At 33.0% G+C, this 15,450-nt stretch overlaps 1 protein-coding gene across 3 annotated transcripts; it reads right to left on the bottom strand.

The window, feature by feature from the left end:
* Positions 1-264: 264 nt before the first annotated feature.
* LOC136210839 (uncharacterized) lies at positions 265-6,774 on the bottom strand. 3 transcript variants are annotated; one of them, XM_066002254.1, is made up of 9 exons: positions 6,421-6,774; positions 6,303-6,324; positions 4,495-4,551; positions 4,322-4,403; positions 2,308-2,403; positions 2,092-2,216; positions 1,237-1,255; positions 846-1,130; positions 265-416 (listed from the first exon to the last, which is right to left on the bottom strand). In XM_066002254.1, exons 1-8 carry the CDS (start codon positions 6,518-6,520, stop codon positions 885-887), a joined length of 747 nt encoding a protein of 248 aa, XP_065858326.1. In that variant the 5' UTR covers positions 6,521-6,774; the 3' UTR covers positions 265-416; positions 846-884. The 3 variants fall into 3 exon arrangements, with proteins under 3 accessions (XP_065858326.1, XP_065858327.1, XP_065858325.1); XM_066002255.1 differs by lacking the exon at positions 265-416 and adding an exon at positions 444-589; XM_066002253.1 differs by lacking the exon at positions 265-416 and having other exon boundaries at positions 612-1,130; positions 6,421-6,773.
* Between the last annotated feature and the right edge of the window lie 8,676 nt (positions 6,775-15,450).

Below are 15,450 nucleotides of genomic sequence, written 5' to 3'. Positions count from 1 at the left end.
TTTTATTTTTTTAAAACATTAGTATAATAAATATTAAAATACATCTTTTGTATCTTAAATATTTTATATTATTGTTTTTACTATGGGATGTAAAATATATCTCTACAGAATTCCTCTGTAAAAAATGGAACTGCAGTTTCATTTTTTTAGGAAAGTATAATTCATATTTTAATTGTATTTATATAATAATTTATTAAAAAATAAAAATATACAAAAACACAAATTTAAGTAATTTTATGTGGGACAAATTAAATACTATCTTTTAAGAACATTACCAAACTTTTCCGTAGGTGCTAATTACCTAACAAATATGACATGCATCCCTAAAAAATCAAAAATACGAATCCACTGTTGCAAAGCCCAGATCTTAAAGCAACCATTTCTCCTGTCTTCCTAATTGTAGTTTGCAACAAAGTCTGCAAATGCATGATCTAAAATTAGGATTGTAAAACGAAATAAATATTAGTATTATTCGTATTCTCGTCTCCATGGAGAAACTTTTATCCCCGAAGTTGGAACCAAAACAAGGATGAAAAGTACCCCAAAAATATTTTGGGGACGAAAGAACCAGTCCCGCCCGTTTACAGCTCTACATAAAATTTACACTAATCAACAGCATGAAAATAACAAATGAATAGCAGAATAGCAGAATAGCAATTAGGTCTCAATCTGAGTTTTCTCTAATGAAGGCAATGAATTAAAAGTCCATATGAACTTTTCAATGCTATAAAATAAATATATACTCTTTCGTAAAATAAACAGCTATACTGTGGTCCAACTCATACCAAAAACTCACAAATTGGGAGTTCATCACCTCCAAATCCATATCAAACACTGTAATATACCTCCAAATGGCAAACCAATACTCGTAACAGCAGCTAAGATCACTTAGGATATCCTGCAGGCGGATAACCTGGTGGTGGGTAATCGGATGGAGGATATGCCGGAGGTGGATAACCAGCCGCAGGAGGAGGATATCCATAGGGCTGTCCGTATGGTGCTTGCGGTGCGTAGCCAACGGTCGGAGGAACCTGCTGATCGATGCGCGACATCTGCTGAACGGGGGGCACTGCCATTACTTGTGGCCCGAATTTGCCATCTCTTTTGTCCATTTCGATCTTGTGTTGTGTCTGTAAATTCCCAAGTTAGCAACGGATAAATAATTGCATCAGTTTTACTAATGAAAAAAAAAAAGTGTAGTTCTGTCATTTCAAGGACTTGCTAGATCATCGGTACCTGCATACAGGCGCAAACCCTGCCAACAGAAAGATATAAACAATTAGATCAGTAAGAGTCACAGGCCAAACTTTGATCAAGAATATTCTATCTGTTTAATTCATTTCGTGTTTTGGAACTCAGAAACTTGTAGGAATAGGCATAGGCAGGGGTCAATGGGGTATCGTTGCAACCCCGGTCACCCGGAACCATCCAAAAGAGAGGTGGTTCTGCCTACAATTTTATTGCACCTCCAACAAATGAAGAAAACGCCCAGCCTTTTATGCACTGGCATCTCTTTTTTTGCCTAGCCCAGGTTGAAATGTGTTGTCTTTGGCCTGGGTAGGGCAAAAAATATAAGCATCCCAGGCCAAAACAACACCGATTTGGCCTGGGCTGGACTGGACAGAAAGAAAAAGCCCAGTTCATAGTCCAAGGCTGGCTCCACCACTATTTGTATGAAAAGGTTTGGGTCATATTTCCGTAATTTAAGAAAATTGAAGATAAGTTTCTTAAAATTTGGAAAATCATTTCCTAGAATGTAATGCATTTTCCGAAGTAGATAAATGTTAATCACATGTTCAACAAATCCCTAATATTTTCTAGAACATCTTCTAGAAGTTCTCAAAATGAAAAAAAGAATGATTTTTTCCTTCTATTATGTGAATTTTATGTGATTCTTTTAATGCGCATCCTTATAATTTTTAAAAATTTATAGATATACCCTTATATTTTTATTATTTACACGTTTTCCCCCATGTTTCAGTTTCCTATATTTTCTACAGATATCGTTTCAAGATGTCCATGTCCATGTCCGTTTCAGTTTCTGTGTAACATAGAGTTTAATTTATCCCAAGGAATAGAAGTAGTGCTTACGTGCAATAAACCATGTCAGCCAAACATGAGAGTAATTGAGAGGCCTCTGAAAGTTCATCGCTGCCAACAATCATTGCCACAATGGAGAAAATGCATGCTATTTGAGAGAGGCAAAACATAAAACCCTAAAGAAAGAAGCAAGATTTTTAGCTGAAATAAGCATATTATAATATCACATAGGGAGACTGGGAGAGAGGGGGAGAGATAGAAGTATACAATGATGCAATTGTCACATTGTGTTGTCTGAATATTGAACTCATCCTGCAATAAAAAGCGGGTAGAAGCCACAGAATTTCCAAAGCAGCAGAACACCTAAGAACATATAGACATATACAAACTGGGTTAATTAGAGGTTTCAAAACTGCTCTTCGTGTCATAGTCGTGTTATGTAATCTATACATTCCAAATGGTTATATATAATATAGATGACATAAAAATGATAATTGTGTCAAACAGGTTATGTTAACTGTCAAGCGGGTTGTCTTTGTAAATCATATTCTCATGTCAGATATTGACAACATTGAGGTTTATAGCAATAGCAGAAGAAACAGAATCCAAGGGCAAGGTGATACTTCTAGCGATGAGAATTATGAATAAACAAAACCAATTATATGATTCTCAATCAGTTTATCTACCTTTGCAATAAAAAAAATTCCGATCCCCAATAATCATTAAGGAAGAAGTTGCAATTCTGGATTTAGATTACTAAACTAATTTGTTTCTCTGGGATATATTTGGTCAATACAAGATTAAAAGGTTCAGAATTACTCCAAGTGCAACGAAGAGAAATCATGCACCAAATTTTGAGATGAAAAAGTAATCTTCCTTGCACAAAATAATTGTTCACTTCACTTGTGATCATAAATTTAAGACATGATGAACGGAAATGAAGTTTCATCTTTGTTTTTTTATTTGGCCCCTGAAGTTGGCTAGCAAGATCAATTTAGTCTAAAATCAAGTTTGGGCCTTCAACTTGGTATCTAGGATCAAATCAGCCAAAAATAACATGTTTAGTTATTTGACATATCACTTCCGGATGCCAAGTTAAAGGTCCAAATTCATATCAAAATTTAATTTTGGACTAAATTGATCATTAATTCGTTTTTTTTTTCACATGTCTACTTTTTTTAGCAGAAGGGTGTTTAATTATGTTGTTAGCTATCTATAGTGGCGTCAAGTTTCAACCAGGGGCAATCCTATGGACTAATGAAAAGAAAGAGAGAGAGAAGAAAAGTTCACTGTGGAAATGAAAGTTAAACTGACCATCAGATTTCATAAGAAAAAGTACAATAGAACAGACAAAAACACCCTATTCTTTCTGATTCTTTTTTCCCATCTATTAATCATTTGATGCCATATATCCATCTTCCTATATCAATTTAAACGCAAAGATCTTCTGAATTTTTGCCAATCTATTAATCATTTATCTATCTTGCAATAGAAATCTGATTTTGGTCTTCTTCAGCACCAATTAATTTCCCCACTATCATGGGTAAATTACATTCATGGCCCCTGAACTATTATATCGCTATAACATTATAGCCCCTAAATTTCATTTCTTGATATAAAAATTCTTCAACTTTACGTTATGTAAGATTAAAGTCCAAATCAACGATAATCCATTAAAAATTTAACAAACCAATGAGGGTAAAATAGGTATTTGACCATAATTTTTTATGAAATGGATAAAAAAGAATCGGTGGTTTTACGGATATTGTTTATTTGGACTTTAATGTTACATAATATGTAGTTCGAGGAAAGTATGTCAAGAAATGAAGTTTAGGGATCTTAATGTTAGTAATTCAAGGGCTATGGTTGTATTTTACCCTTGTTATCTCCTCTATTGCAGAATGTGCTTCTCATGCAAATAATTAGATATTAAATGGTAGCTTGTGAAAGACAGCTAGATAATTAACCAATATAAAAAGAAGAAAATGATAATCTCTAGATGGCTGATGATACCCATACCAAATATTAGAGAAATCAATTCAAATTGCATTGCAACCAAAAGCTTGTCAAGTAGACGCTTTCAAGATGCAAAAATAGTCGATGCACATAATTTAGAGCAGGTATTTCATATATAACTTTTATGTTCATGTTTGACAATCCTATTTCAAGAGAACCAACAAACATCTTGGAAATGTTTTGAAGTTGGTTCCTTGGTCAATTGACTCCTTAGTAAGGGAAAAATGAAAACATTATGATGATCAATTACAGGTGAAATTCATACCTCCGTGGCAAGGCAAAATTCTGGGCACTTGCTTTCACCACATCTGCCACTGCATGGCATATATCCAGCACAGCACACATACCTATTACAGACAATAGGAAAGTTATCTACAGAGGATGTTACCTAGATATCAAAACTCAAAAGATTTATGTATGAACTGAAAATATCAATACCTTCTCATGTCGTTATATAGAGCTCTTTTGCGCAGCAAATATGAGACACATGGTCCACTACAATGATGAAATCTAATTAGGTGCACTCAGATAACCAAGAACAAGAAAAATACGAAAAATTTAGCTAAATAACCAATTAACAACAAGTTATACGAAAGGCAATGTTAAATAAGATATAATTCATGAATATCTTAGAATGACATACAAGATCACAACTTCATACTAGGACTTAGATGTAATATATTGTGGATGGATGAATTCATATGTCTTAATTCCCAGAAGATCTTGTCAAAACACCAAAACACAATGTTGTAATTGTCACTTCTTTTCCTAGATAAAATAACTAAAAGAACTATCATAAAAGAATGACCTGTAAAAGAATTCAGATAAGCTTAATCAAAGAAATTGGAAAGACTATTCAAATTTGAAAACGAATCTTCGACATATCCATTTTTACTTATAAAGATCATCTTTAGTTGATTATTTTTTTCCCCATAATTATAGCTAAAAGTGCTTCTGTATGCTAACGCTTAAGAATATCTGAAAAGGAACTCAAGCAAGGACTTGAGAAAGAAACATTACAATTTTGAAGTGATTTTTCAAGATTCATGGTCAACTTCTAGCAATATCTAAAACTTTATCTACTATAGCATTTCTAGATGGAAAAACTAAACCAAAATTAAGAAAAAATGATAGCTACTAGCTAGGGCTAAGTACATTTAATCCCCGAACTATCAGAAATGGGTCAGAATTGCAACAACACTTCAATTCTTAGGGAGAAACCCCTCGCCATGTTGTCTTTTTTACCGGAAATCAGTAAACTCATTTGCTGGAAATGCCACATGGTTGACATGACACCCACATGGCACCTCCGGCAAATAAGTTAACTAATTTTACTTATAAAGATCATCTTTAGTTGATTATCTTTGTCTTTCATCACTCTTGTGCATGAGGATTAGGGATGCAAGAAAAAGAAAATCATTTTTTGTGGTTTCTTTTTTAATTTTCCACATGGTTGACATGACATCCACATGGCACCTTCGGCAAATAAGTTAACTAATTTTAGGTTAATAGGATAACAGAACAAACGGAAGTCAAACACCGAGGGGTTTCTCCTTAGAAAATATAGAGTTATGGCAATTCTAATCCATTTATGATAGTTGCAGGACCATGAGTATAATTAACCCGAGTTCCTACAATTTGGAAAGTGATCTGCAATGTTTGGTTCTTCTAATGGAAACATCAATATCTAAGCAGAATAGCTCTTTTGATAAACATATGCTTTTAGAGAATTCAGGATATCTCATTCCAGATGCTGAGATGTTAAAGCTAACATCTAAATACATGAACGATAAATTGCAACAGATAAGTGAATTCCCTCCTTACACTGAGTTGTAAACTCGTTAAGCAGTATGTTCTTCATAGATTATGAAAACAATTGGAGTGGAAATTTGGGTTATTGTGTCAAAATCATGTTATGTTATACATATGCTCCATATGATTATATATGATATAAATGCAAGAACAGTGAGTCGTGTCAATTGTGTCGAGCCAGTCGGGTTATATGTGCAGATCCTATTATTGTGTCAGAAATTGCCACCCTACCTCTCATTGATCATAGTTGATACACTCATAAACATCTACCCTAGTCAACTCTGTTTCACAGGAAGTCAAAGGCCATAATTTTGAAATAAAATCCATATAACAATGATTAACACAAAATCAAACTAAAGAGAATACAAATTGATGCACACTACATCCAGATCTGCATTACAAAGTAAACAAACAAGGTATGAAAGAGTACTCACCACCAAAAGGACAAGCAACAATCTGCAACCTCATATAAGAAAACAAAAATCCCAAATCAGATAATCCAAACATAGATAACTGAAATTAACATAAATTATATGAAAAAGAAAAACTCACATGGTGGATCAACTTGTATAGTCCTCATGAGATCAGTGTGCCAGAGATTTCTGTAATTCTGGCGGAGCTGCATCTTGTCCAGATGCGCCTGATTAGCCATGGCAACCTAACAATCTCTACCACGAAGAACGCGAAAAGCAGAAAATCTTGAAAAATGAAGCCGTAAGAAAGAAAAATGATATATATATTGAATCAAATTAGGCGAAGTTTCTTCGAAGTTAAGAAAATTAAAACCCTTGAAATCTTCAAAGCTAATAGAATTAGAAAGAACAACAAAATCGACTGACAGGGTGTTCTTGAGCAAAAGCCGACGATTTCGAAGAAACCCACATGCCCCACTTCCCCATGATTATTAATTACATTAAATATTCATTATACTGCCGTTATAAACATAATTTTGTTTATAGTTTTGTTGCTTAGTAAAGAATGTTTCCTTTATTGATTTCCTAGAAAATATTTGGCTTCGTAAAAGAAAAAAAAGATATTTTTTATTTTTTATTTTTGGAAAATTTTAATTTTAATTTATATTACTAAAATTCATATTTTCAAATCTCTAACTTTATGATTCAAATTTATTGAATTATTTTAAAATAATTATATTCATAAAATAATTCAAATTTAATAATTAAATAATATAATTGTATTAATATAATGTTTTTAGAGATATTGTAAAGTTTTATTCCTTATATTTTTTTTACTATACTTGATTATTCATCTATTAAAAATTTAAGTATTTCCATAAAAAAAACATAATTGTATTAATAAAACAAATTTAAACTTAAAAAATAATAGAACAAACATATAAAGTTTAAGGGTTTAAAATTACTTTTGACATCCTTTCAAAAAAAAAAATTTACTTTTGACATAATAATTTAATTTGAGATTGAAGGCTTGAAGCCATAAGTGTAAAGTTTACATTTGGGCCTCTTTCATTTTGATGTGGACAGCAGCAACAACATGGATCTTACAGCTCTGAAATTTGGGCTTTTATCATTTCTGAAGGAATTAAAAAAAAAAAAAAATCCTTTAAATAATGCAAATTTTAGAAAATACATGTTAATGTAAAAAATTAAAAAAATATTATATTTGAAATAATTTTGTCAAAAATAAAAAACAGTGAAAGTTAAGTTAAGTTAATTGGTAAATTGGACTTGAAAAATAATAACATGGGTTCAAATACGGTTTATCGGGTTACTTATAGTGTAGATTACCGTTGAGTAGCAGCGAAAAAAAGAACCATAATCTTGTATTATTGATCACATAACTTGTACGTCAAAAATCATTCGAGAAAAGAAGTAATTGTTCTACGAACTAAGTGTAAAGGTTTAGAGAGAGAGAGGGGGGGGGGGGGGGGGGGGGGGGGGGGGGCGCAAGTAGAGAGAGATTTTTTCCTGTTCTTGGATGTGTATTAATTATGTCTTTCCGAGTCTGCTTATATGGGGAAAGATAACCTTAATTCTAATCAAAGTCAAACTGGCAAAATTTTAATTACTATTACTTATAACTCTTAATTAGATAAGATTCCTATTAATCTTAATTACTTAATTATATTTAATAAATATGGATCTATATTTATCCATTCGATCCAAATTATTTACGAGCCGATAATTCCTACATCTCCCACTCGCATGTAATGTAACATATTCGTTTATCTTATCTTTTTTCATACTTTCAAATAGAGTGTGCGACCAGTATACTATCAAGAGCTCTAATGTTATATACACTTGTTGGAAATCTATAGCGCCTCGATTAACATGTATATGATAAAGTACTATACATATGTTAGGTATATATAGCCTCTTATAAATATGTATCAGAAAGGTTTTATACCTTTATCCTAGATTTCATATCACATACACTGTATATTTTCTATTTTCAAAATTGTGCATATGTTATATAATGTATCTTCCAAACACAATCTCAAATCATTATCCTTAAAATATAAACTAAATCCTAGTTTTAACAAAGTAGTAACAGAAAATGAATTCCTTCAAATCTCGGGAACGAACATGATGGCATGAGAGAAGAGTTCGACCGTCATGTAGATGTGATCTAGAGTTTAAGATCATAATCACTTCAACTTTTGAGTTGTTTCCCCAGCTGGGATCCATCTAAATCTGATTAAGGGTTTTCGATCCTTTGTCATGTGGTCCGTTGCAGTTGAATCAACAATCCATATGTGAACGAATTCAATTAGTAGAACAATAGTTGATACACATATTTCACTCCCTTAGGGTTAATAGAATGTACCTTAGGGGGTTTGTAGTCTTTTGCATAATTCCATTTGAGTTGGCAGTTGAAACACTTCACACGTGAGGTGTTTGGCCTATTCTGTTCTTGGGATTCTTATTCCATTCTAGTTCTGGTTTTTTATGCTCTTGGGCCTGCTCCCTTTGCCATTATAACACTTGGCTGGATTAATTTCCAACTAAGTGTGAACCGGTATGATTAGCTTCAACATTTATCTTAGCTGATGCTAAACGGTCTTCCTCAAGCTTAAGCTGGTGATATTCTTCTTCAAAGGTCATAACCACTTGTAGAGTGGGTTTATATGCTCCCAACTATTTGGCAGAGAGTGGATAACAATTTGAAGTTTCTAGTCATCGGTCATCTTGTGGCCCGTAACATTAAGCTCATTAATCATGTTTCATATATCCCTTAGATGCTTTTTCACGGTAAAATCAGCTCATTTATTATAAGTACGAACTTTATAGTTAGAGCTTTGTCAAAGATATTCCTCCAAACATGTCATTCAAAGAAGTCCACATATCATTTGCAATCTTATTTGTATGAAAATGGATAGTGAGGTCATCATCCATATCATTGAGCAAAATGAAACGGGTTGTGATATTTTTTTTCAAGGTAGATAAATTTTTTTGTCCCTTCTTTGTTGAGCAGTGGCTTCATCTTCGGGTTCATCCATGAATGTTTCTAAGGGCTTTGGAACCTATTGTTCCTCCTACATATATTTGATCTTAATATTCCATGCATCGTAATTGTTCCCATTCAATTTGTGGTCTTTGTTCAATTCAACAATGATTGATTTTGATGCATTTGCCATTGTATTAAACTGATCTACAATGCAATTTGATTGCACAAATTATTAAGTAGTTAACTATCAATCGCAAGTTCTTTATGCAATCTATATCTAACTAATAAAGTTTTCACACTAGATTTCGATTCAAAAGGGAGACTTAGGTAGGCTCCAATTACCTTTTATTTCCCTTGCTAGTGGAGTTTTCAAGGTTAAATATTTCCTCCTAGGGGATTATTTGGGGGCCTAATTGGGCATTCCTCGAGTTATATTTGGCGAAGTATTTGAAATTCTCAACTTTTGCTCAAGAAATGGATTAAGTGGAAAACTGGTGATGGTACCTTATTTAGTGTTTGGAATGATCCTTGGTTGCAGGACCCTTGATAAAAAGTTCAAACAAATATCATTATAGGGTTAGAGAATCTCAAAGTTTGTGACATATTTATTCCCAAATTCGCTGGATCGGGATGTGGAAACTTTGGATGGATTGTTATCATCTCGTCATGTCCGGGAAATTGTTAAGCTCCATAATTGCAGGAAAGGTATATGAGATTTGCTCATTTGGGATTTTAATCTAAGGGGCACAATATTCTGTTAAAACGACATATAATGTGGCTTCGAAAAAGCTTGAGTCTATCGGGCATTTTCATTAGGGATGGCAACGGGTAGGGTACCCGCGGGTAATACCAATTGCAAACTCTTACCCTTTTATTTTTTAATTACCCGTATCCGTCCCATTACCCTAACAAGTATACTTTATACATCCCATACCCATCCCATTTAATTCGCGAGTACCCACGGGTACCCTTACCCGTTAAGAATCAATAAATAAAACAAAAAATATTACAAATTTAACAAAGTATAAATTTAATAAATCATCTATCTAAATATTGAACAAATTGAACCATAATTAATAAGAATAAAGTAGCTTAGTGGTATCACTTAATGGTTGAAAAATAAAAGGTTGGGGTTCAAATCTCACGTCTTACATCTAAAAAACAATGATATTTATTAATATATAAAAAAGTTATGACGGGTAATGGGTACCGGGTACCCTGGGAGTATTCCCATACCCGTCCCATTACCCTAACGAGTAATGGTTTTAATCCTATGCCCATCTCATACCCTTTTATACAGGATACAGGTAGTCCCATTAAGGTCGGGTAGTGTCGGGTACCCGCGGGTATAGTACCCTTTGCCATCCCTAATTTTCATGTTCCATATGTATGGGCTCAAATTTTGAAGGCGGAGGTCCCTCTTAAGGTGCATAACTTTTCATGGCATTTTCCTCAAAATTGTCTTCCTACAAGAACAAATCTAATCACCGAGGTTGAATATGACGAGCTCCTATATCTTGTGAGACATTGACATTGAAGACATTTGACACCTTTTTGTATACTATCCAAATTTGAATACTGTTTGGTTAGAGGTGGGTGTTTGGAAGCTTGTTTCTTCTAAGGCACAAATGACAGAATTTTTTTGTAACTATGTTGTTTTCAATTATGTCTAGTGTAATGATGGTTGTTAAAAGAAAATTCCTTAATTATTCCAGTTCACTTGTGTGTCGCGTTATCAGTTATCAGTTTTCAGTAACAAATAAAAATGATGTGTACATACATAGCCTTTTATGGGTTTCATCTTGTTGGAATTCTATCATGTGTTCTACATAGGGGTGTTAATAAGTCAAATAGAGATTAGGCCTGAGTAGAATCGACTAAGGTAAAAAATGGGTGAGCTCAAGCTCAGAAATTTAGGCTCAACTCGAGCTCTAGAGAAACAAACACAGGCTCGTCTCGAGCTTGGCTCTGTTTGAGAAAGAATCGAGAATTCCATTGAGCTTAAATTTTATATTTACATGTACATCTTTCAATATTTTATTATCTAATTTCAGCCTTTTAATGAAGAAAACACAAACTTTAAACTAAAAAAAGGCCTAAACTATATGGCCCCCCCTAAAGTTGTTCATTTTGGTCACTTTGCCTCCCCAACTTAAGAGAAAACCTAGCCACTCCAACTGAGTGAAAGTGACACACCACACCTTTTTTTTTGCTACATAGCTTTAATATGGCAATTTTTGTGTTAACAACACAAATGGGGTGCATGAAGGGGTGATTAAATGAACTCCAACAATAAAATCCTTCTTCTTCGATAAAATCCCTAAATCTCTTCTTCATCAATTTCTTCTTTGATTTCTTCTTCATTTAAAATTCAAATCCCAATTTCTTCTTCGATGATTGCTTTATTCTTCACAATGACATCCTTTTAGATATTATTTCTTCTTTCTCATGTGAAATTGAAATCTTTGTCCATTGATGAACCGCTGTGATTAAAATCTTCATCGATTAAATACCTTCATTTGGATAATTTTTCTTCTCAATTGAAGTGGTTTATTAAAGCTATTTGGTTTTCTTCTTCAACATTTTCTTCTGCTTCTATTTTGGATTTCATTGGATAGCTTTCATGGACACAACTTCAGATAATATATCTTATCCTGTTTGTTTCTATGGTAAAAATTTGTATCAAAGAGTTTCTTGAAAGCCTGCAAATCCTGGAAGACGATTATGTGGATGCCAAAATTATAGGGTAAGTTTAATTATCTGGTTCTTGTTTAAGATTATATTTCTCCCCATTTTTAATTTAGTATTAATTTGTAATTTTTGAATTGCAAGGTGAAAGCATTCATGTTGGTCATTCATATAGTACTTATATGCTCATTAAGTTGTGTTGATTTTGGTATAAAATGAAGTTTTGGTATGTATCTCATAGATATTTAATATAGAATGAATATCATAAAAGGTATTTTATAGGAAACATGCACACGTGGTCAAATTTGGGCTATGTAATTTTACAGACAACAAAAATAAGTTTTGTGAATTATCATACATGAGTCACCAAATAACATATGTTAAATATCATAATTTGTCAATAAGGAAAAGAACATTCCCATTTAAATTGAAGACATAACATAAAAGGTCATAATTTAATATCTGCCAATAGCATGTCCAAAAAAGGTAGAATATAAACTGCCAATGTCATCCTAATAATATCCAAACACAATCTTCCAATAATATGTCCAAAAGGGCCGATACTAAGCTACCAAACATAAGCCGCCACCTTAGGAAAGATACTACAATATAATATAAAAAATAAACACAATCTTAGTACCAGCAGGGTACACAAATGTCCAACTAATGCCACTTAACTACCATAAAATTAGATTTTGATTGAGAAGATGCTCTACTTACAACTGATCTTGCAAGTGGAGGCTAACTGGAACCATGTGCATATTCTGGTAGCTTAAGGACATAGTTGGTTGTGATGGTTGACTAAAAGCTGCTATACTTATTGGTTGACTTGATGGCCTAATTATTAATGCTCTTGTCATTACTTGTCTTATTTTATTTACTTTTTGCTATTGTAGTTGAGTTGAATACATTGCTTACTTTCTTTTCCATTTAAGCCAGTGTGCCTCTGATAATGATATTTTACCTTATCTTTTGGTACAATTTTTTGGATTAGTTCATATCGTTTTGAGACATTTTTTGTCATTTTAATTACGTTAATCTGCTTTCATCAAATTTCCATTTTTATTTATTTTTAAAGCACTTTTTCATGTTTTTGCTTAATTTGTGCCATTTTTAATAAAAGAATATAAAATTTAGTTTAAGTTTATTTTTATCCAATATCCACGTAATTAATTTACCAAAACCGAATTTGACTTGGTATTTAAAAGACTTTTGGTACATTAATTAAGTGGATATTGGAGTTGATTCTAATGTGATTGTATTGGAGATTTCAGTGGAGACTTTTAAGGGATTTTTCAGCTAGCCAAAAACCAAGCAGGAGACCTAAGACCAGCTTTTGCTGGGACCTAGCTTGACAAGCTGGCTCTCAGGGGAAGCCTTTCCCCATCTCAACAGGCCAGCTCGATGAGATGGCCCTCTGAATCAGTCTAAATTGACCGATTCTCCCCTAGATCAGATTGCAATCCCTTTGAGATGTTTCAGCTGCTGTATTTTATTTGAATTTTATAGTTAGGATTTGTTTTCTTTGTCTATTTAAAGACATTGGTTATTCATTCCAAAGCATTCAAAGTTATATTTATAAAATCCCTATCACCTTGAGAATCATCCGAGCTTCCCACATTCTGCCATTATCATCTACAAAAGCTCCATCCATCACCAACCACAAGTTCTCAAGTTGCCACCCAAGTTCGGAAAGACGACATTAAGTCGACAGGTTGCAAAAGGGATTTTTACCCTATTACTCTTGTCCACTTTTATAGATCTCTCTATGAATTTTGAATTGGTTGTAAGCCCTATGATTTTGTCTTTTCATCTTTAATACAAATATTATTTCAGTTTAGCTTCCATGTTTATGAGTTCTTTAATGTCTGCATAATATATTGATTGAATGATTCAAAAGTCCAAACATTAACTGTTGGTTCATATTGTGAGTCTAATCCAGCTGTCTATACCGGAGACTATAAGTATTGAAAACACCAGAGTAATGGACCTGAGTTCCTGAGCCCTTAGAGTTAGTTATGGTCTTACAAGAGAATTATGTGTTAAGCACTTAAGAATGATAAATTGGTTCAATCTTTAAGTATATCTATGCCATATTGAATTCCTTATAATCATAAATCAAACGCTGCTTGAATATTTGTCTTATCATATTGCACCATCCTCATTCTTGAGAAATTATGAATTGCTCTGGATCACCTTAGGAGTAGATTAAAGTAGAAAACAAACTCAAATCAACTTATCACCGCCTAAATAACGATCCAAAATTGAGTAGTCTGGTACTTACGGTATAAATCCCGTGGATTCAATACGTGGAATTCTCTAGATTATTACTTGATAACGACGGGGTACACTTATCCCATAGTGAGTTTTTGAGCGTCAGCTCGAGATGCATCAGCCTCAAATCTGATGTCCCTATCACCTGTGCAAAATTCTTCAATTTGCTTAAACCAGTAGAGATAACCCTTCTACCAATTCTATTGATCAAAATGAAAATGAATAAGTCAACTTTACATAATATCCTACACCATTTCTCCTTATTATAGTTCAATAAGTCTTCTACAATTACCTGACCTAATTTGCTTAACCCATGAGTCAATCCTTTAAATGAGCTTTAAATGTTGACTTGCAAGCCCTCTAAAAACATTGTCTCCTCTTAACTCCCTCCATTTCTTAGCCCAATTAACAAAAATGTTCCTAGTATACATTTTGTTATATATTTGGCAATAAGTCTAGAATGACTAGAATCGAACCCCTAAACAGTAGTACCACATAAGCAAGCATAATTAAACCAAAAATACATATCTACATAAAATTATAAGAATACATACATGTATTGTTAAACACAAATACATATATACATGAACACATACATTCTGCATGCCAATTAAAGCTGTGAATCCAGCTCCCTAGCCCAGCTCCAAATCTTATTGTAGTAGATTGATGAACCACTTTCAAGTCTTTTTGGTTTCATGATCAACTACTGCCCAAACTATAGGATACATTTGTGAATTCCAATTATTGGCAATGGTAGACAAATCAAAAGGGACAAATTGACATTAGTATTTCGCATATGCAAGGAAGACATTTTCTTTAATAATCTAACATTTGCCTATACAGTTCACACTATATCACCAAAATACCTAGATACTAAATTGCATGTCATAAAACTAATAAAACAAAACTAATTGGTTTAGAAATCAATATAAACACTAACTTCCATAGAATGTATGCCTCTCTAAAGCTTGCATCAATGTTCTCCTCCAAATCACTAAATCTTGCATGTGTCGATGAATCGTGAGGAATACTTTCAATTTGATTCCTTAGTCTCCAGTAAAAATGTAATCTTAAGTAGGAAGAATAGATTTAATTTCGATTGAGAGTGAATGAAACTTAAGGGAAAAAACTAAGATTCAAAGAGAAAGATATATATATATATATATATATATATATATATATGGGAATCGAATTCAG

The sequence above is a fragment of the Euphorbia lathyris genome, chromosome 1 (genome assembly GCF_963576675.1).
Source record: "Euphorbia lathyris chromosome 1, ddEupLath1.1, whole genome shotgun sequence".
Classification (NCBI taxonomy): Eukaryota; Viridiplantae; Streptophyta; class Magnoliopsida; order Malpighiales; family Euphorbiaceae; genus Euphorbia; species Euphorbia lathyris.
This window is presented reverse-complemented; position numbering and strand designations above follow the sequence as displayed.